Genomic DNA, 22,161 nt, shown 5'->3' with positions numbered 1-22,161 from the left:
AACCAGCTCTCCCTGGAACCATACACTGAACATAGTTATTCCTTGTTATTGGTGATTTTTACAACAATCCAGTGAGGGCCACTACTCTCCGTTATCTTTTCCACAAATATTAAAAAGGCTATGTTATTTAATTGGAAACAAGGGCACTCAATCACTTTGCAGTGAGACAATCTGCAACCATTTATCCAGAAATGATGTGGGTGGGAGAAAGTCCTGGGAGAAAAGCGAAAGGTGCCGTTCTGCTGGGTGGACTTGTCCATCCGTGCAGGCCCTCTCGTGAAGACAAGGCTGGGACACACGACTGCTTTGTATCACGTCTCAACAAACACTGCGTTTCTGCTCAGGAGGTTCAGCCTATAAGGGTAATTACCTTCAGATGAAAGGGAACATGACTGACCACAAACCTGATGTTAGGCATTAAAGACTGAACCACTTCACTGAACACAACTGCGTGGGTTGTGCAAAATAAAATATCATAATCCGTGTCCATAACAACTGATAGCGGGCCAAAACACAGATGGTTGAGTTGAGGATAACAGGTGTCGATCGAAGAGGCCAGGCCGAGATTCTCTTAAAAAAAAGGATTTAAACCATAGAATTTGCTTAAAACAATGATGCTTATTGTCATGCAAATTAATAACATTGCATCTTTTTGTTTTTATGAAATTTATCAAGGCTAAAATGTGTCAGGAAAGTCAATTTTACACTTCCTGTATTCCTTCAATCATTGCTTTTTGGACTGGCACATGCCATTCTGACGGACCCCTGATTGCATCTCAGACGGATGACATTTCTCATTTGAGCTAAACGAGGGGAACATGACCGTTAGACTAAACTCTCATTACTCTCCTCTGCAAACAGTGGGGGCAATTTACAGACACCACTCAAGACTAAAACACTGTTATTGCAAATGGAAATAGGCCCTGGGACCCAAATGATTCTGCTAATTATTTCTGCATCTCGCCAGCCCGAGATGTCATGCTGTTCAAAAGCCCCCTGCTCAGACTTCATTTCAATATTCCCCAGATTGCTTTTGTGGTTCATGAGAGGAGAAAATGGGTGCGTGGCCAGGAGTGAGAGGAGAAGGGAGGCAGACTTGTCTGAGCTGACGACAGGTGATGATGACAAATCAAACATACCCAGTGTATAGTAATTACCATCTGATCATGGCTTTCATCCTGCTCTCATTACTTCTAACTGTGGACATTATAACCTGGGCTCTTTGGGGATTTGCTTTCAGAAATATTCATATTCCATTTCTGTTCAGCATTTAAGAATCAGAAAACGAGAGATTACAAATATGCCCGCCTGCATTGTTGCTCTAATGTGTTTGCAAAATACGTCCATGGTGCAGATTAGTAGCGAATTGCATGATGGTTCAATTCTGTTCAAGCTGATGAAGAAATACAGCTGTATCAAAGCATCTTCTCTATATTGGACATATACACAGTGGGGTCTAAAAGTGTGAGACCATATTGAAAATCTAGACTTTAAAATCGAATATAAAAAAAAAAAAAAAAGTATTATAGTTATGGAACATTTAGCAACTTTTTTTTTTTATCAAGCATTTTTGCCTCATTGATCATTGTACAAATGATGAGATGTTCTTTCCTCCATCTCTCAAATCATGCTGGAGAACATGAATATCAATTTTGAATTATTATTATTATTACATATATATAAACAAATATTTCAATTTAACTTTTTACTGGTGCCTCATTAAAGTAAAATTCTCACAAATATAAATTGCACATACATATTATATACACGTAATTGTAAAACCTGATATATACACACAAAGCTGTTCAAATTGCTGTTCATTTGTGTTTGGTTAAATTATTACATTATTTTTCTGTTATGTTCACCAATGCTGCATTTATGTGATCAAATGTACAATAAAAACAGTATTATACTTGAAATATCACAATTCTATCACTACATCTGGTTTTACGCATTCTTGTGTAGTTCATGCAGCTTGACTGCTGCTGGTTTCTAAAGCAAAAAAGGGAACAAACTAAATATGCAAGATAGTAATAGTTGTGTAAATGCGTTTCCTGTTCATATTCCCAAACAAAATCCACAGTGTTAACAGAGTGCTGGGGACGCTCCCATTCTAAACTGCTTACAAAGCTCTCCATGCATAATGAGATGAATCAATTAGCATGAGCAAATTCATCCTAAATAGGGAGATAATGGCTCTAGTGGTGTATTAGCCAGCGAACAACTGACAACTTCCTAATTGAACAAGTGAAAAGATCGTGGGGATTAAGAGGGTGTTTATTGTGACACCCCATTAACACCTGAGCCCCGAGAGATAATCCCCCTGTGAGACAGTGCTTTCAGATGCACCACACAGACATATACATATGCTGGCAAGGGGCCCAGGACCCTCACTGTTTACTCCGCTAATGAACAACAACAAAAGGAAGGAGAGTGGTTGTGTGTGTGTGTGTGTGTGTGTGTGTGTGTATGTTATATATATATATATATATATATATATATATATATATATATATATATATATATATATATATATACACGCATACGTATATGTGTATGTTTGCTTTTAACAAATAAGCAAACAAATGTCTAAATATTAGAAAAAAAACCTAATATCTATAGATTTGGTTTGTAATATTATTTATTTTACCATTCACTTATGCTTTTAAAAGTCTATGATGCTCACCAAAGCAGCATTTAATAAAAAAATACAGTAAAAACAGTAATTTTGTAAAATATTATTACAATTTAAAATAACTGTTTTTATATTAATATAGCCTCTCTTATGATATAATTTATTTCTGTGACAGCAAAGATTATTTTACAGCTGCTATTACTTCAGTCTTCAGTGTTACATGATCCTTCAGAAATCATACTTATATGCTGATTTGGTGCACAAGAAACATTTTTTGTTATCAATATTGAAATCAGTTATGCTGCTCAACAATTTTGTGGGAACTGGTAAAAAAAAAGAAAAGAAAAAATGATTCTTTGATAAATAGTGTGTGTAAAGGAACTGTATTTATTTGAAATATAATTTTTGGTAACTGTAAAAGTCTTTATTGTGCCTTTTGATCAAATAAATGCTTTTGTGTTAATAGCTCATTCTCTCATTTTCTAAGCAGCACTAAACTCTGTATTGCAGCACATCTCACATTAGTCTCCCAATGATAAACCACTTGTGTTGTAGTATTCCTCATTTACAAGTCCCTTTGGATAAAAGCATCTGCTAAATGAATAAAGGTAGACTCTCAAACTGATGATGCAAAGCAACTCAGCTCAATGGTCCAAAGCGCCCAACCAGCCATTTCTAGAAAGACTACTCTGTCACCAACAGACACAGAAAGAACCACAAACCAATGGAGAAAAAGCGATTTGACTAATAGAGTGATGCTTTATGTGATTGCTGATTTGGGGCTGTATATGTGGAAGCGCGTGCGATCCTTATCTCTCCTGATGCCGGGGTTATTCCTCGGCCTGCCCTTAAGACAGGGTGCACGGAGCTGGATCTAATTACACGTGAGGAAGCGCAGGCCCGTTCCTGAAGCTGAAGGGCCATCAGTAAACTGGCGCATTAATAAACCGTAGGAGTTCTGCTCATTGTAACAGCCCAACTGCAATGCACTGTAATCCTCACGTGAAGGGGAATCAAGAGTGACTGTACAAAAGAGTGAAACAAATGATCATGTGAGCACGGCACAGAATGCCTGCTATGTTCGATTTCGATTGTCGCCTGCTCCTGAAGCTTAAAAGAGAGAAAAATAAGATGCTGAGGTCGAAAGGGCGACTTGTGTAAGCGCGTGTGCGCTGAGTGACAGACGGTTTAGCGCTGGTTTGGGACCTGTGCTCGAAAAGGTCAGTAAAAAGTTTTGGCAACCGAGCAAGCGGAAAACAATGAGCCCCCTCTGCATATTTATTCGTCATCTCTTTGTTTTTATAGCGCAGAGAATAAATGGCTCAAATGACACGGCACAAGCCTGCACATTGTCAACACAGGTAATAAGTCACCATTAGCCTCTCATTCCCACACTCAGCATATCAGCCCCGCCTGATCCCGGCCCAGCTCACTGGCTGCCATTTGCATTCCACCTACATATATTACCCAAAGAAGCACATGTATGTCTTTTCAACAGCTATAGATATTTCTTTTCCTCCTTTATCTACATTTTGATGAACAAAGCCTTGTTCAACTTTTCCCTCCAGATTATCTCAGCGGACATGGTCCAGGTGATCTGCTACGAGCACTTCATCAACAGTGCTGAACTTCAGTAAAATCTGGTCGAGACTGTTTTTTTTTGTGATTTAAAATGACGCAAAGCAGTTTAATCAACTCTTTGTCAAAGCTGGAGTCATGAACAGAGGCACAGAGACTCAAGACCAAGGAAGTACATTTTAAAAGAGAAGTGTGTTTTAAGTATTTTTGCACCCTCTGCCATTGTTTGGAACAAGGGGTCAAGTTTTGGCTGGTTGGTATGACCCTGTGAACCCCTGCTGGTAGATTTTGTAACTACACCATTGTGCTTGGGAAAAAAAATTCTTCATTAGGAAAGAACATTTTAAGAAAAGTAATGATTTCAGTAACGTTGCCTTGAACAGTTATTTTGAATTTGAGAAGAAAAAATATAAATATAAATATATATATATATATTTTTTTTTTTGCCACGTGGAATGATTTAAATAAATGTAAAAAAAAAAAAAAAAAAAAAAAAAAACCTGACGTCAGTGATCCAGATTAATTAAGGAACTGCTCTGGATGATTCATAAGCATTTGTGATTCACTAAAAATAACTGGCTTCTAATTAATTATACCTTATCAAATGCAAAAAGTTATTTTCATTACATCAACTTAATGTTAGGTGAAACTTAAAACTCTTTTCTGCATGTTTTTTATTTTTATTTTAAAGCAGCAATAAAGTAGAATTTTTAGTACTTTGCATTGGACAGGATAAGAAGAGTTCATGTTTAAAATAAGTTTTGTTAAGTTTTGGTTACCATTGTACTCAAGAGTAGTGCTCCATGGTTCAGTTGAAGGTAGCTACAGGAAAGTACACACTACATTAACTCTATGAGCAATGGCTATATTAATCCCAATGACAAGTAATATCTTACTTGCTTGTTCAATTTACATGGTACATAAGTTACATTTAGCATGTGTAATGCTAGCTGTTGATTTGAACTCAAGTAAGATTAACTGGTTCCAGCGCCTCAACTCAATTTTTCACAAACTCACAACTTTTTTTTTTTTTTATGAAATGAAAAAAAAAAAAAAAAAGTTTATGCCACAAATTATGTTTGGACAAAATTTCATTAGAAGTTGTCATAACAACGAAACAAAAAGATGCAAACTGTTAATTTTTCCAAAACATTTTTTAGAGTGTGCGAGCACAATTATTGGAATTAAACACTATGACAAACATGTGGTTCAAACATGGTTTACAAGCGCCTGATTTGACCTGAAAATGTATGCCTCTCAATGCATCTAACTTTCATACCTCATCTTTTATAGTGGGTCCAGATTGTGTGCTCCTATCAGTGCAAGAAAAAGAGAATATTCAATATATATATATATATATATATATATATATATATATTAGGGGTGTAACGGTTCACAAAATTCACGGTTCGGTTCGATACGATACACTGATGTCACGGTTCGGTTCGGTTCGATACGTTTTAGATACAGCAAAATGTAAAAACATCTCAACTTTTCAGAATGCCGCAAGCGCACCGCGGGTCATGTGACAAGAACCAACCAATCAGCTTCATCCTTTCCCGTAACAAGGTTGAGAGCTCAGCCAAGATGAAGGAACAGCTGATCATAGTTGTATATGGATTGCAATTTTGAAATAAATTTAGTAGCAGAGCTACTGCAAGCGATTTTTAGAGCTGCAAATCCATTTATCCTTCGCTGAAATTTCCGCGTCTCATGGAGAGAGCACGTCATTGTTGCTTAGCAAAGACAGACGCCTCATGAGCGCTTCTGCCCGAGCGCTTTGGAAAGGAGGAGAAAGACGTGCTTAGCGTTTTCCACGCGTTTTTAGGAGCGATATGTGAACGGCCCCTAAGGCGCTCGCTCACTCAGCACGCGCTGAAGGCTCGTTGCAAAATGTCTAATGCATTTAACAGACCAGAAATATAAGATCCTAAAATAACCAACAGGTCTGGTGTTTGGGTTGGATTCCCTGTAAGCTATAGTGTCTAAATGCTGCAGGGATAGTTTGCTGCGTGCATGTTTCTCCTTTTTTTCGTCTTTTCCCAGATAGTACTGACGCATATATCCCAGATATTCCCGCTGGTGTTTTTTTTTTTTTTTTTTTTGTATTCCCGCTGGTGTACCCTGTCATGTTGCAGATGCGACATACCGTTGTTTTTTTATCCACCACTCTCTTGCCATCACCATTATAGCTTAAAGGGAATCCAAAGTGCACCCAAACACCAGACCTGTTGGTTATTGGAGGATCTTCTCATTTCTAGTCTGTTAAACGCATTGGCTATTTTGCAACGAGCCTTCAGCGTGTACTGAGTGAGCGAGCGCCTGCTGAGTAGCCTAACATAAACATATAAGATGGTGTTTTTTTCTTCTTCGGGAGTGTCAGGGGCGTTGCCTGTTACGTTGTTTGGGTTATTGGGCTACCTTGTTGAACGCATATCATTATATTTCTATCTCTCTCTTTTTTTTTCCAAATATAATTAATTACTCCAACGAACCGTTCGGTATACATAATGCGTACCGCGTACCGAACCGAAAGCGTCGTACCGAACGGTTCAATACGAATACGCGTATCGTTACACCCCTAATATATATATATATTTTGTTACAGTAGATTAATGGAATTAGTTAATGCATTTTAATTGTACTGCTTTATGTTATGTTATGTTAAAAATGTAATAAAAAAATAAAAAATAAAATAAAATATCTTTGTTCCGGTTTTCAAAAGCCTTAATCTTTTTCAGATTTTCAGTGTGGTCTCAGACTTCTAGACCCTACTGTAGGTACACTCAGAGCATCATGCTGGGATTATGAGTCTCCAACAGTCTCAAATCAATAAACATCACACTAGAAATCTGAATGAATAACATACTGCTGAACGTGTCTTTCTGAATCCAAATTTTAATTCGAAATAGTAATACCGCAGCAACTCTCTGGGTTATCAGAATACACATGCCAATGCTTGCACAGCTGATGTGAGGTCATTTCTCACCTACCAAGAGTGAGCGCGCCAACTTTTTTCTTTTTACTTCTTGGCATCGATGCAGCCATACAAAATGTGTAAGCAGCGAAATGGATACACAAGAACATAAAAAGGCCCGTAGAGAGTGAAAAAGTACACTTGCAAACACAGTTCATACCTACTTCATCGATTACATAAGGCTCTGTGCAAATGTGATTAAAACATCGGTCATGGTTGCCGAGTCCATCTAAACCCGAGCGGCCTCCAAACACTCGTAAACGGGAGGCAAGAGCTCTCCTTGGGTTAGGAAAATACTGAGGTCATCACTGTGAAAGCCCACACTTACACTGTGGCTTGTGACCGGCTTTTCACACGCTATTAGTAGCCGCAGCCACACAGCTCATAAAGCAATCTAATACATCATTTCAGGATCTAGAAAAGGCATATAGATAAAGCATAAAGAACACACATACGCCACAAATGAACGACCATACCATAACTTTATTGTAGATATACTCGGCTACAATTACTTAAAAAAAAGGGGGGAACAGAATTCGTAAAGGTTTTTGTGATCCATAAGGTGCAGAATGCAAACCACTGCAGCACTGATACAGTATGAATGAGAAATAGACTTTTAAATACACGTCCCTTAAAAATACAGAAAGTCGCGCTGCAGTTTGTGGCCCATAATTCGCCATTTAAAATCCTCGTACTGTTAGTGCTCTACGGTGCTCAACATTCCCATAAACCCCTTCAAGAGGAGCTCGCCACTCATTGCACCTTGAACACCTTGCTGCTACTAAGAGTGCATTTGACCTTAAATCGGGCTTTTTTGTCCATAGTAGAAGGAAAAAAAAAAGTATGACACTTGCTATGAAATAAAGCCATTTGGAATACATTTTAAGGCTGATTTATTCAGATCTATACAATGTAATTAGTCTAAAAGGGAAATACAGGTTGGTAAGAAGGGAGAGTGTTCACTGACATGCACTAATACATGTGGATTTATATAAGCTAGAAGTAGTATGGGTGGGAAGGGGGTGATGGGTAAGGGACGGTGCCATCCCAACATATTAAAAGCATGCCAGTCGAAGGACTTGACAGGTTAGCATTACAATTCCATATTCCAAATATTACATTAAGGCAGGACATGAATTTACATGTAGGACACATATTTAGCCCCAGATTGTAGATATTGGAAACTACTTTTCTACAGTGTATTTTCTCTGATGATATCCTGCAGGCACATTGTATCTCTCTGATCACTTTTAAATAGATTGGTAGAATACCAGCGATGCAAACAGCAGCAAGGCCAAAACCACAAGTTATTCCTTTAAACGTTACGGCATCATATATACATGTTTTGTATTTTTTTTTTTTTCTCGTTCTGACATGAGGTAAAGTATGGCGCCCGAGTGCAATGCTTATTTGTGCTACATGTTTAAAAAGAAAAAGAAAACAACACTCACAAAAATTATTCTCCACCATGAAGGAAAATACAATCTGCAACATATGATACGATGGAGGACCACTTTAAGAAAACACTCCCACAGATAATGAAAGACTGCAATTCTTTCCTTTTTTTTATAATGATATCTTTTCTGTGGGACTAGTTGCGGCATTAAGATCGATTATTGGTTGTGAAAATAAAAGACCAGAACAAAAAAAAAATACTCCATATCCATGTGATGGCACCATATGTGTGATTTCACATTCTCTGAAAGTTAAAAACTGACAGTGAGAAGAAAGCCTAAACAAAAAAGTAAAGGAAAAAAGTGTGTGCCTTCAGAGGCTTAAAAAAAAAAAAAAAAACTAACAAGCTGGAAAAAAAAATAAAAACATATAAACAAAAAAAATTGCAATAGTCTGAGGGTTATGGGTTACAGAAACAGTGTCATATCGCAGGGCCGGCACACATTGACCCTGATACGCAAACTCACGCCACTGGCTGAGGCAACATGGAAAATAATTTGTTTCTATTGACTTTCAATACTCAGCTCTGGGGTTGCGACTGAGATAATGTAAAGAGGGTCACTCAACTCTTGCTAAAACAGAACCAGATTGCACTCACTCTCAAGACCGGGCAAACTTCGGTTGGAGCTTCAAATGTTTGTGAAATCTTGACTCTTGAGCTAGAACATCATTTGAACAGCCTATGAGATATAGAAGCAGGAAAATGTCAGACGTTCATGCCACCAAATCGAAAATCGGTAGGCAATATGCAGTATGAAGCATGGCAACAAAAGTCCTTTACTATATACAAACCATATTGTGAAGAATTTCTACAATAGCAAAGTATGAGAGAGCATAGATGTTACATCAGGGTTGAAAGGCACCACTTTAGAGCAAACTCCATTTGAAAAATGCTAATGTCAGTGGGAATGTATTCTAGTGCAAATAGTTGTGAGAATATATATTTATCCCCCTGTAAGGTGCTGATGAGCATATACAATACTGTGCCTCAATGCCATTCAGATTAGTAAAAAGGCAAATATATTAACCAGTGTTTTATGATAAGGCCAAACTATTCGCAAGGGTCTTCTGAGGTAGCAATGCCTGGGATTATGTAACTTCAGGAATAGTTTGTCCGTAACATAACAACTGAAGTATAGACAAAACGAGGAGGGGGAAAAGTTAGGTAGTTACAATTTACACCCTTATTCCTGGGGTAGCAATGATAGATAAGGGTGTGCTGTTTTTTACGATTAATTTATTGATTGATAAATAGTTAGAGTTGGCAAGACTGCAAAGGAGGAACGTGACAAAGGCGAGATGCATGGCTTATAAGAATGTATCAGAGTGCAATCTATCAATTTTCTCAAGTGTTAAGTAACCCTTCTGATCGGATGCACAATTATTTTCATGTGAAGGAAAATCTGAGCCCATCAGAGAGGCATCAAGGTTATGTGCGGAGAACGTTTTTTTTTGTGTGTGTTTTTTTTCAGCATTTCCCCTTCAAGCATAAAAACCAAACAAAATAACAAACGGGGAAAAACAGACAGAACAGAAAACTAACCCAATAGATTTCAAAAAGGTAAAATTAAGAGGTAATACAGTTACAGTGCAAAAAGATGAAGAATTCAAGCTTAAACATAGCACCAAAAAAAAAAAATGCATGCAATTAACTGAGGTATTCAAGTGAAGAATGCCTATTAAAATGAAAACATTTAGGCTAGACAAGAGGCTACAACACATTTCCACTAAAACAAAAGCTGGTTACCACATCTCCAAACGTTTGAATGTTGAGGGATTGATTTAACAGGTGCAACCTCACAATGCTGCATCAGTATCGACTTTGGTAAGCGATGCACGTGAAGTCATCTAGCGAAATATCGGTTTGTCCTAAAGACGGTACGTAAAGGTGCTTTGTGTCTTACAGAATAATCAGATCCTATTTTTTTCTTTCTGTGTTTTTTTTTTTAATATATAAAATCTGCAGCATATTTTCCCAGGTGATATGTCCTCCTGTATATCGTTCGTGTCGTTATATCAAAACTAAGTCAGTCAAGTCAGTCTATGCAGACATCTAATCTTCATAAAGAATGTTAACTAAATATCATCAATATCAGTATCAAAAGACATTACTGAAACCCAAGTATCAACGAATATGTCATAAACATCTAATATCAATATTTTTTTTTTTTATACGACGGCTATACAACCCATCCGGTTGGCTACACGAACATGCATCCTCAAGTGCCGTTTACAAGTATGCTGATTACAGTAATCGGGAATGTCAAATTCCTATCCGTCTTAAGGATGCGAGGGCATTTCTCTCTCAATACAATACAGAGCTAACTGATTTTGCTGATCTGAAAAAGAAAGAAAAAAAACGCTCATGACTCATCAAAATAAAGCGGATCCTAGAGAAGTGCAATTTTGATTGAGAATATATCATCTCAAGATAGAGAAAAACACTTTTCACACCAACACCATCTTTCTTTCTGTGTGCCCTTCCTGCCAAATGGCAGCAAAACTGGCACTAGTGCACAGATTGAGGAATTCTGTGTTTTTATGTCACTGTCTTTTCTCTTATTTAGTGGATAGCTTGGAGTTTAACTATGTACACTGTAATACTACCTATTAGCTTTAGCTTTCTTAACAACTACCACAAAGCAGAGCATATATCTTTTTTAATGTTAATAAAAATAGGGAAGAGAGGGGGGAAAAGACGACCTGACCTTTCTCTTAACACTTGCAATACATTAAAAAGCACTCGTGATCAAACAAAGCTGGGGAGGAGAAAAAGATTGTGTTTGCGCACGTAAAGAATAAAATGAAATATGAACCCCATGCGAGTTATTCTGAAATCTTTTGACTTGATTCATTTGCGCTTGACAACCCTGGTGAGAACGCTGCGGGCCCACGATTCCTGGCTCGGCCGTAAACTGGTGTGGAGAGGGGTTCTGCTGTGTATTTGACTGGTGCGTTGGGGTGTCTGCCGTCTGAAGCTCAGTTGTTTTGGACCTGAGGTTGATTGGCTTTGAGACTGCGGAGGGCTCGGCGGGCGGCCGCTGACTTGGCTATACGGTAGCTGCGCCCCACGCCTTTGAACTTGCCTTTGCCCACCACTTCCACCGTCACCCGTACTTTTCCATCGTAGGTTCTCTCTGCAGGGCTGTCAGAGGGAGAGAAAGAAAAACAGAGATATGACTATGACAATAATAATTGATAACTACAGACAACTGCAAAAACCTGTTAAAATAATGAATAATAAATATATTTCAATTAGGTTAAATTAAGCTATAACAACAATTAATAATACTATTTATGTGTGACCCTTCCTGTGAAAACCCAGCTAAAGTGAAAAAAATAACCTTTATATCTTTAATACATGCAACAAAGTCGTAGAAAGTAACTGTGCATGCATTATGGTTTAAAAAAAAATTACTTATATTTATGTAATTATTTTAATGGAATAATAATAATAATAATAATAATAGTAATGTTCATATACTTAATAATTGAACAGGTTTTTTTTAATATACATATTTATAATAAATATAAATAATATGAACCTACACATTTTTGATAATAATATAGAAATAATTCCCACAAGGCTAAAATCCTAATTTAGTGTTGATATTGATACACCAAAGCCAAAATTTTGGTATCAATCCAGCTGAATTGTAAGAACATTACAGCTTCCAAACTCTTATAGGGACATTGCAGGAACTTGGAAATTGAGTCGAGATTCTGTATTTTTAAAATTACTTCATATTGCTCCCAACCACTCACTGATACAGTAACGTTTATTCAAATTATGGCTACTGTGTATGTGTTTTGCAGGTGATTATGTTAAGAGGTTGCTTGCGTATAAGGGAAAGACATCCCCACCTGAACTTAGCCGTCTCCGGTTCCATCTCCAGGAGTTCACGCACTGGGGATCGAGGGACATTAGCGGAGAATTTTTCTAGAAAACAAGGCGAAAACAAAAGCAGAGCGTTTCAATCTGGCACTTCATCACGCATAAAAATGGCACGACGTTTTGGAAATGACTGAACTTATGGTCTTCGCCACATGAGCCGGCAGACAATCAGACGGAATAGAAATGCAGAACTGATTTACTCGTCTGTACGTCTTTGGCCCTTACCTATGAGCGGCCTCATCATTGGATAATACACTTGCCAAACAGTCTCAAGTGACATCCCGCTATCCATGTAAATTGCACCAGCTAGCGATTCAAAGATGTCTCCCATTGCTTTGGGGACCTCAATGTCTTCCTCCTTCTCCTCATCTTCCTCCGATCGGCGAAGCTATGAGAGAGCAAAAACAATTCAACATTTTTATTTCATTTTTTTTTTTCATTCACATACTCAGAAAATAAGTGTTTCCTCTCAGGACAGAAAACTGTGCTTCTCCATGTCAAATTCACATCCCCAAACTAATCACACACAACAACAACAGCAGAAAATGGTTTGCAGAAAGAGAAACTGCGGTCGTAACTTAAAATGTGAACTGACAGCATTGCTGTACTCTAATGGTATTTCCTCTCAAAATGAACTGCGATCAATTACTTTTAGTATTTCGCTTAAAAGACTTAAATGTTCAAGATTGGGGACAACATTACCCAGCTATGTAATTAAGGAGAACATTACTTATTTTATTCAATTTGTCTTTCCTCTTCCAGTATCCAGTGTTGTCCCTTAGGCATAAAATGCTTTCCAGTCAAACAAGGCCAGATTCAGTGCCAAGATAACCATTTCGAAATAAATTAAATCCAACTGCATTTTTACAATCCAAAAACGAAAACAAATACAAACACAGACCAGATTCCCGATGAGCGCTAGTGATAGGATGTCACGGTACTAAATCTTTATGAAATTTTATCCATATATATGCTGACAATGGCATAAACGAAAAGATCATTTCCAAGGCCTAATATCTTTAACAGATAACGCTGAGATGATAGCTCACCTCCGAATCCATTCCTTGCATTTCGTTCTTCTCTAGCTGAAATTGCACAAAATCATCGATCACGTGGAACAGTTCGGGCGAGACAGCTTTGAAGTACTTGTGGTAATCGTACTTGACAGCCAGGGAAGCAAATATGGTGTTGTTGACAAGTGCAGAGCGCAGGTCGGTCAGCACGCCTGGGGAGTGCTGCCGGGGATCTTCATAAAGGTGCTTTGTTATGAGGTAGTCTAAAATTGCATCACCAAGGAACTCCAACCGCTGATAACAATCTGTTCCAAGTTCAGAGTTAAACAAAGAAGGTTAAAAGGAGACCATTAATATCACATAACAGTAATAGAACAAGGTCAAAGCACAAGAAATATGAAGTGATGTTAAAAAACACAACTGAAAATATAGTATTCGTTTTTGCTAGGTGCAACACACATACAGTGGAATGCGTGTATATAGCCGGGTTATAGACAAGATTCCTTGAGACGCATCTTTCAAATAAATAAATAAATAAAAAATCTCATGAATTTTTGGTTTGAATCCAATATACTGATCTAACTGCATCAGTCAGTTTGAATATACACACACATATATATATATATATATATATATATATATATATATATATATATATATATATATATATATATATATATATACACACACACACACACACACACACACACACACACATATATATATATATATATATACACATATATATATATATATATATATATATATATATATATATATATATATATATATATATATATATATATATATATATGAAAAGCTGAATCGAAAAAGATACTTCTGTAAATCAGAATACCGTATTTTTCAGACTATAAGTCGTACCTAAGTATAAATCGCATCAGTTCAAAAATACGTCATGATGAGGAAAAAAACATATATAAGTCGCACCTGACTAGAAGTCGCAGGACCAGCCAAACAATGAAAAAAAGTGCGACTTATAGTCCGGAAAATACAGTACTTCATCTCACACTTAGCATACCAGTAGCAAACCAGGAGTTGCTTAGCATACCAGTACTAAATATTTTTATAAGGTCTATGCAATATATTTTATGTGAGTAACCCAAATCAACTGTGGGAACGAAAGTGTTAACTACAAAAAGTTATAAGATAAAGCATACTATTTTATTATATAATTGAATATAATAATCATTATTATATTAAATAAAACTTTTTTTTAAATGACAACTAATTACATTAAAATACGTTTTAGTAGGCATAGCAGTAATAATAATAAAAAGTAATAAATATAAGTTAAATCTTAATAGTTTATTTTATGATAATCAAAGAATAAGTCATTATTATCAAATGATTATAGAATTTAACATAATAATAACAATAGTAATAAATTAAAACAATTTAATATAATATTGTACATTATATTAAATTGTTATAATTTATTATTTCTATTCTTATTATTATTTATAACAATAAATAATATATTACTATATTAAATTATACATGTATTATTCTTATATATTATATTATGTATAAAATACAATAATAATTCTTATATTTGTCGCAATGAGTGGTCATTTAAATTAAGCAGTATGAAAAAAAAATCCCAAAGCAGTACTGTTAGTGTTTAGTAAAGTTGGGGAGCAGGTGTTTCCTTCAAAATAACTAAAGGAAATAATGTTGGACTCAGAACACTATCCTAAAAGAAACCGTGCTGTGTTAATAACGTCCACACACCTGTGATGGTGTTGTAATGATACGAGGCGTGAGTGAAAGCTTGCAGAAGATATGCCTTGTTTTGAAATGTGTAGTTTATCTTCTTCTCGAAGTTCTCGAAGCCAGAGATGAGGTGGTTGAGGGTCCGCTCGGCATCCGGGTGGTCAAACATGCAGCGCGGGGGGATCTTCAGCCAGCCATACTGCAGCTCAGCTGACCCCCCTGAGCTCTGCTTCTCCGGCGGGAGCACCTTCAGGCCGAGGGAGCACAGGAACAGCTGGGCCGCCCTCTCCCCACAGCTGGTGAGGTAGCACCCCAGCAGCGCCTCCACACAGTCGGCTATGCTCTTATCAGCGATGCACTGCTCGGTGTGGAGGTCGTAGGAGATGGACTGCTTCCCAATATCCGTGCCACAGTTTTCCTCTGAGGGGTTCCAGAAGCCCACCACGAAGTCATCCTCCTCGCCAGCTTTGCTGGGGTCCAGGTAGCACATGGCGTCCCAGGAACTGTAATCGAACTCGTCAGCGCCACCGTCTGGGGAAAAGTGGGAGTTATGGGCTTTTTTGGGAGCTTTCCAATCGTAGCCGGGCTCGGCCGGCTGGAGGGAGATCTTCTTCCCGAAGGCGCCGGAGCCAATCAGCATGTTATCGATGAATTTGATGTGCTCATAGTAGTACTCTAGCTCATCTTCCACGCTGACCTCTTCTTTAGACGGCTCGACCTCCACATCCTCTGCCTCGTCCTCGTCGTCATCGTCATCCTCACTGGCTTTTCCGTTGGCCAAATCTTTATTCTGAGAAACAAAAACAGATTTTTCAAAGTCTTAGAGCTTAAACAAAACAAACCAAACAACATCACGAAAGGAACGTGGAGTCCAAGAGCCCTGTAAAGCCAAGGCTCAGTATCTACAACAGATTTGCAAAGATTACAATTTAAAAGTGTTTTAGTTCAACCACAGTATTATGTTTGCTCAGGAGAGCTCGAACAGAGCCGAGGCTTCCAGTCCAAGTCCATGACTCATCCAATCTAATGTGATTCAAAAGCTGAAATGTACCCTAAAAATCCTTTTTTTTTATCATTAATATGCCATAACACTGACCATATGAGAAAACGTCTATTGCATATTCATTAAAATGTTAATACCCTTGACACCTTATACTGTAATAATACATGGAAGTGACACTTAAAATTACAGCACCCGAGGCAAATTTAGTACGCACGTACCATACATATACACCCTGAACCACACAGAGCCACCCAAAACATACAGCCAGTCTCCGTCGAAACCATGGAGAGGGCTGGTAGAAACCAGAAGCAGAGTTCTTTCCATTTTTCTTACTTGGTTCTCTGCACATGTCCTAATACATCACATATGCTTAAACACAGATGGAAAACTGCGGCTTCTACTTAATATTTCAGATATTTCTTTTTAAATAATTGTGGCACCCCTTCCTGACCTGACATGCTTCTGTGAACTGTGCCTTGGGTTAAGGACTACAGATATATTAAATTCCACAACACATTTGTGCACTGTCATAAGATTTGAACAATCTATAAACACAATATAACAATATATATAACAATGTTTTTTTTTTTTTTCAGATGATAGAATAAAAGTTGCTTTTGTTTCAATAATGTGAAACATTAGCCTACATTTTTAAATGTTCTTCCCAAAATATAAAGCATACATACACACACTGAAATTAGTTTTTAAGGTCTTCATATTTGCAGTAGGTTGTCATTTAATTATTAACACTTTTTACTTTACAAACAAATACAGTTTTTTCAAGAGTCATTTCCTAACTCAGAAATTTCAGTAGGTTTGCATTACTATATTTAATCTAAATTTAGTTAAGCTGCTACCTTTTACTTTATATCCATTTCTTGTGCACAGAGGTTTGGAAGTAATTGCCCTGGAGATGACAAGCGAATTGAGGAAGATTTGTTGCCTTTAGTATAAAATAAAACCAAAGGCGTGTCATACTGAACTTTTTAATCTTTTCCATGCATAATAAATAAACAATTGCACAAATAAATTCCTTTCCGAAACCTGCTTCACTGAAAAAGGATGAACCTGCCCCCTAGTGGCAATGACAGGAAACAGCTGCAGCTCAACGCTGCCAAGATGTTCCTCAGCTGAAGGCACAGAGCCATGTAAACAAACTTGTAATTGTGCATGAAGATGCATGTTGATATTGGGTTAAGCTTGACTTGAACTATCTGGTAAACAAACGGAGATGCTCTCTGACTCATACCTCATCTGAGTCCCACTTGTCTGTGCTGCTTTTGTCCTGATTCACCACGTATCCCGGGGGAAGCCAGTTTACCGGGGGATCAAATATGGACACCACCATTCGACTAGGAAGGCCCTTTTTCTTCCCCAGGCGATAAAGGTTACAGTTGCTGACCTGGAGACAATGGAGCAAAAGAATGTGACGTAAAAAGGCTTTATATAAATGGTGACAGTAATTCAAATGAAATCATAATCTTTTCAATAAAACACCAGTAACTGCAAAGCTTTGTGTGATGAAAACCAAAAAAAGTTCAGTATGCAAGTCTTACAGATTCATCAGTTAAGACTTCAAATGGTGAATATTCTATTGGCACAAAGAAAAGAGAAATTATTTTGCAAGAATCAACTTAAAAGTAACTATATCATTAATAAAAAATAAACATACATAGCACAAATAAGGCTGACATTACCACCAAGGTTTTTTTTTAAACACCAGTAGCTGAATTAATTTAAACTAGTGCTGGGCAACGATTAATCGTGGTTTAATTGCATCCAAAATATAGGTAATTTATTTATTTATTTTTGCACATAACGTGTGTGAGAAGCAAGAGAATCATTGCCAAGCACTTATTTGAACCTAAATTATGGATTCTATATAAGAATAAATATATAATAATACATATAATAATATAAAACAATAATACATCAGAATACTGCTTAGTATTATAGATATTTAAGTATACTTTATTGAAAAATTATTATTATTATTTTTTTATATTTAAAATAAATTGTATATGCTTTAAAAACAGGAATAGCAACAATTAAACAGAAATGTCACAATTACAAAGAAACAGTAACACATAGTTAAAATTTTGAAGAAAAAATGAAATCATATTTTTTGTTAAATGCACTCTAATAATCTGCTTTTATTTACAAGTTCAAAAAATATTTTTTAGTGCACTAACAATATTTTATAAAAATGTAAGAATAGTGCATACTCCTAAGTATAATATTTAAGAATATTTAAAAGAAAATTTAAATAAAGAAACTATCAAAGCAGTAAACATATTTTTGTATTATTATGTATAACTTGATTTGCAAATATATAAGATTAGTAAAAAAAAAAAAAACTTGCAATAAATTTTTATGTGATGATTTTTACTTTGCAGTTACTCTAATGATCTTTGTCATTATGGTGGAATTATACCTTCTTGCTTCTCATGTATGAGAGCCTTCCCTCGTGGGCGTCAGGGTAAGTGCAGAACAGGTATGTGGTGATGCCGTGTTTCAGGAAAGAGTCGCCCAGCATCTCCAACCTCTCCAGATTGAAGCCGTCACTGGCGTTGGAGAGGGTCAGGGCCTGCAGGATGAGGCCGGGGTTAGGGCCCAAGGTTTTGGGAGAATCCCAGGCTGGACCTGTGCAGGCTGACGTAGATGTCATGTCAGAGACCTCTGATGACACTTCTGAAGGTGCTGTGGTGCTGGTTGCTGGCTCTGGATTGGGGCGACAGTCTGAGGTAGGTTTTTTCACATGTCCGTCACAGAGATCTGAGTTCCTGCCTGGGATACATTCAATGCTGGGCTGGGGCTGTGGCTTGCCGGCTGGAGAGGGCTGCACAGGAACTGAGGTAGTGGTTTGTGTTGATAGGTCACGCTCCAGAAGGCCCAGCTGAGAGCACTGGCAAATGTCATGTCTATGTGGATGGTCATCAGTGTCACCCTGGGTGCCGTTAGGGAGGTTTTGGGAACAGACGCAGTCGCTCTTGTCTTTGTTCGGTGTCTGGAGATCAGTCACAGGGAACAAGTGGGTTTCTAGCTTTTTATCTGGTGTGTTGCAGTTCTCACAGGGGAGAGCGCCCTCTGGAGGCTGGGAGGCCTCCGTACTGCAGCCCTCCAGGGCAGTGTGGTCTGGATCTGAGCTTGTGCCGTGTTTACAGTGATCGTCGTCTTCCATACATGCACTGGGGCAGGAAATGAAAGACTTGCTGTCGATGGATTTCTTCCATCCGAAATCCAAATTTGGATACCTGGGGTTTATATTCAATGAGTTTAGGTCTCAAATAGGAGCACTTTCTTTAATGCAGAGATTGCAGAAGACAGCTGCTTTCTAAGGTAGATGTTACCTTACAAATTAACTGGAACGGTTTATAAATGCAGTAACTCTCTGTGGCACATATATGACTAGAGAATGAATAGAGTTTGATTTTAGCATGTTGCTAAGCTAACTAAACACTCTCTAATAGGAATAAAAGTAAATTGCACATGACAATATTATCATTTTGAAATTAGTTGTTGATCACAATGGATTTCATTTCATTATATCCCAGATATAAAGTCGACATGTCACTATTTAATAGTAAAAAAATAAAATGTAATTAAAGTTCTGCATTAAAAATGTTACATGTTACTTTGTGTACTAAATTAGAAATAATTCATTTGAAAATGAACAAAAAATAATAATACAAAAATAAAAATACAACAAAAACGAGCCTGTAAAAGAAACTAATTAAAAATACATTTAAACTGCACTCAGGTGTTAGCATTCTCAGTGCTGTCAAAATAAAAGTCCTGCATTATCCACAGTGTCAAAATAGAGGATATTCTTTCAAATTTATCGGCCAAACAGAAAAACTCATCAGATAATGCATTTTTAATTAAAATTTGGTAAATAATGGTCAATAAGTTAACCTTTGCAATATATTTTTTAACCAATAAATAGACAAACATTTTTAACAATGCTTTTTATTATAGAATAAAACATTTTCTTCCACTTCCACTGCCAAGTAAATTTTCCTATGATTATGAATTGTCAAAACTATGTGTAATACCTTTTAGAACAGCTTTCGTTTCAAGAGTGTGCCTACAATGCCTTAAAATTATGTCTACGGAAAGCTCTCTAGGTTTTGGAAATCAGCGAATGAGTTTTATGCATATGATTTGTGGATTTTCTTTTAACTGACCTGAAATCAGGAGGCAGGTTCTGAGCCCCTACACCAGCGTCAATGGCTGTCTGAGACCGCAGCTCTTCGGCCGTCAGAAGGCAGTGAAGTCTGTAGAGAATGCTGGGAAGGCAGACGGCTTTCCTCCACAAAGAGGCTGGGATGGGGTGAATGGCACAGAGCTCTGGAACTAAAATCTAAGCAGACAGAAGAGAAATACAACAAAAACCTGTTATCTGATGCGAGTCAAACCTCTGTTCGTCCGTTACTACTCTCAGTGGGAGGAAATACTCGAACAAGCGGTGTGATTAGACTTAATTTAGGTATGATGGCTTATAATTATCACCACAAATTCTTTCCGTCAGTTAATACCTGTTTGTTTTGTAGACTTTCCCACTTGGCCTTTCTCTTCTCTGCACTGCTGAGAGGAAGGGCTTTCCCCTTTTGATTAAGGTGCCGGGGAGTTAAAAGATTCAATCTACAGGAAAAGACCACCAAGGACATATAATGAATTTCTTAGGGAGGAAAAAAGTGCACAAACCAGAATTCGTTTTTTTTTTCTTCTTTTTTTTGACTTCCTACCTTGAAGATGTGTGGTCCACATCCAGTAGAGGCTGGTTAACATTAGACAGGTCCAGGTTGTACTTGGTTTTGTAGTACTCAGCGAAAGTCTCGTACTCTGGAGAGGGGAATTTACTGAGTGGGGTGAGGTCTGTGTAAACGTCAGCCACGTAGAACCGATGTGGCTGGTCAAAATTACGATACCTTAGAGGGAGGAATGGGACAGAAGGGTAGAGTTCAACTTCAGTGAAAACAAAAGCACAGTATAAGTCATCAATGAGAGCTTAATTGCGAGGGCAATAAGACTTTTGTACCTTGGAATGATGACAGCATCCTGGTAGTCCTCCAGTTTGAAAATGAACGGGTTTTGCTTGGTATACTGAGTATTTGGAATGCCAATGCGTGCTTCAGACTTTTCAATATCCTCCATGAACTTGAAATCCAGGTCCAAAGTATTGGAATCCTCAACTAAAAGAACAGAAGTTATACGACAAGTGGTCAACTAAGAAAAAAGTTATTGCCAATATCTTGGAGAGCAGGGGGCCAATAGTTTAGATAAGACATGTTTGTGTGTGTGTGTATGTTTATATATATATATATATATATATATATATATATATATATATATATATATATATATATATATATATATATATATATATATATATATACACACACACACACACACACATACACACACACACACACGACCCTGGACCACAAAACAAGTCTTAAGTCGCTTGGGTATATTTTTAGCAATAGCCAAAAAACACACACACACACACACACACAAAAAAAAAAAAAACATTTTATGGATCAAAAGGACCTATTTTTCTTTTATGCAAAAAATCATTAGGATATTAAGTAAAGATCATGTTCCATGTTCCTACCGTAAATATATCAGAACTTAATTTTTGATTAGTTATATGCATTGCTAAGAATTCATCTGGACAAATTTAAAGGCGATTTTCTCAGAATTTGGATTTTTTTTGCACTCTCAGATTCCAGATTTTCAAATAGGTCTATCTCAGCCAAGTATTATTCTATCCTAATAAACCACACATCTATGGAAATCTTATTTATTCCGCTTTCAGATTATATAGATTATAAATTACTATAAAAAAACTTGACACTTAAAACTGGT

At 37.1% G+C, this 22,161-nt stretch overlaps 1 protein-coding gene across 4 annotated transcripts in view; it reads right to left on the bottom strand.

The window, feature by feature from the left end:
• Positions 1 to 7,653: 7,653 nt before the first annotated feature.
• Positions 7,654 to 22,161, bottom strand: part of dicer1 (dicer 1, ribonuclease type III) — a 30,372-nt gene continuing 15,864 nt past the window's right edge. For all 4 annotated transcript variants that reach the window (XM_052580495.1, XM_052580492.1, XM_052580493.1 and 1 more), the window contains exons 19-29: positions 21,332 to 21,485; positions 21,039 to 21,221; positions 20,829 to 20,934; positions 20,478 to 20,653; positions 18,725 to 19,544; positions 17,540 to 17,692; positions 15,306 to 16,077; positions 13,590 to 13,858; positions 12,766 to 12,928; positions 12,510 to 12,585; positions 7,654 to 11,790 (exon numbers count right to left, since the gene is read on the bottom strand). In XM_052580495.1, coding sequence (XP_052436455.1) covers positions 11,625 to 11,790; positions 12,510 to 12,585; positions 12,766 to 12,928; positions 13,590 to 13,858; positions 15,306 to 16,077; positions 17,540 to 17,692; positions 18,725 to 19,544; positions 20,478 to 20,653; positions 20,829 to 20,934; positions 21,039 to 21,221; positions 21,332 to 21,485 — 3,038 coding nt within the window. In that variant the 3' untranslated portion in view covers positions 7,654 to 11,624. The remainder of the gene's footprint in view (positions 11,791 to 12,509; positions 12,586 to 12,765; positions 12,929 to 13,589; positions 13,859 to 15,305; positions 16,078 to 17,539; positions 17,693 to 18,724; positions 19,545 to 20,477; positions 20,654 to 20,828; positions 20,935 to 21,038; positions 21,222 to 21,331; positions 21,486 to 22,161) is intronic.

The sequence above is a fragment of the Carassius gibelio genome, chromosome B17, assembly GCF_023724105.1.
Source record: "Carassius gibelio isolate Cgi1373 ecotype wild population from Czech Republic chromosome B17, carGib1.2-hapl.c, whole genome shotgun sequence".
In the NCBI taxonomy this organism is placed as follows: Eukaryota; Metazoa; Chordata; class Actinopteri; order Cypriniformes; family Cyprinidae; genus Carassius; species Carassius gibelio.
Note: the sequence above shows the minus strand (reverse complement) of the source record. Positions and strands in the feature narration are given on the sequence as shown.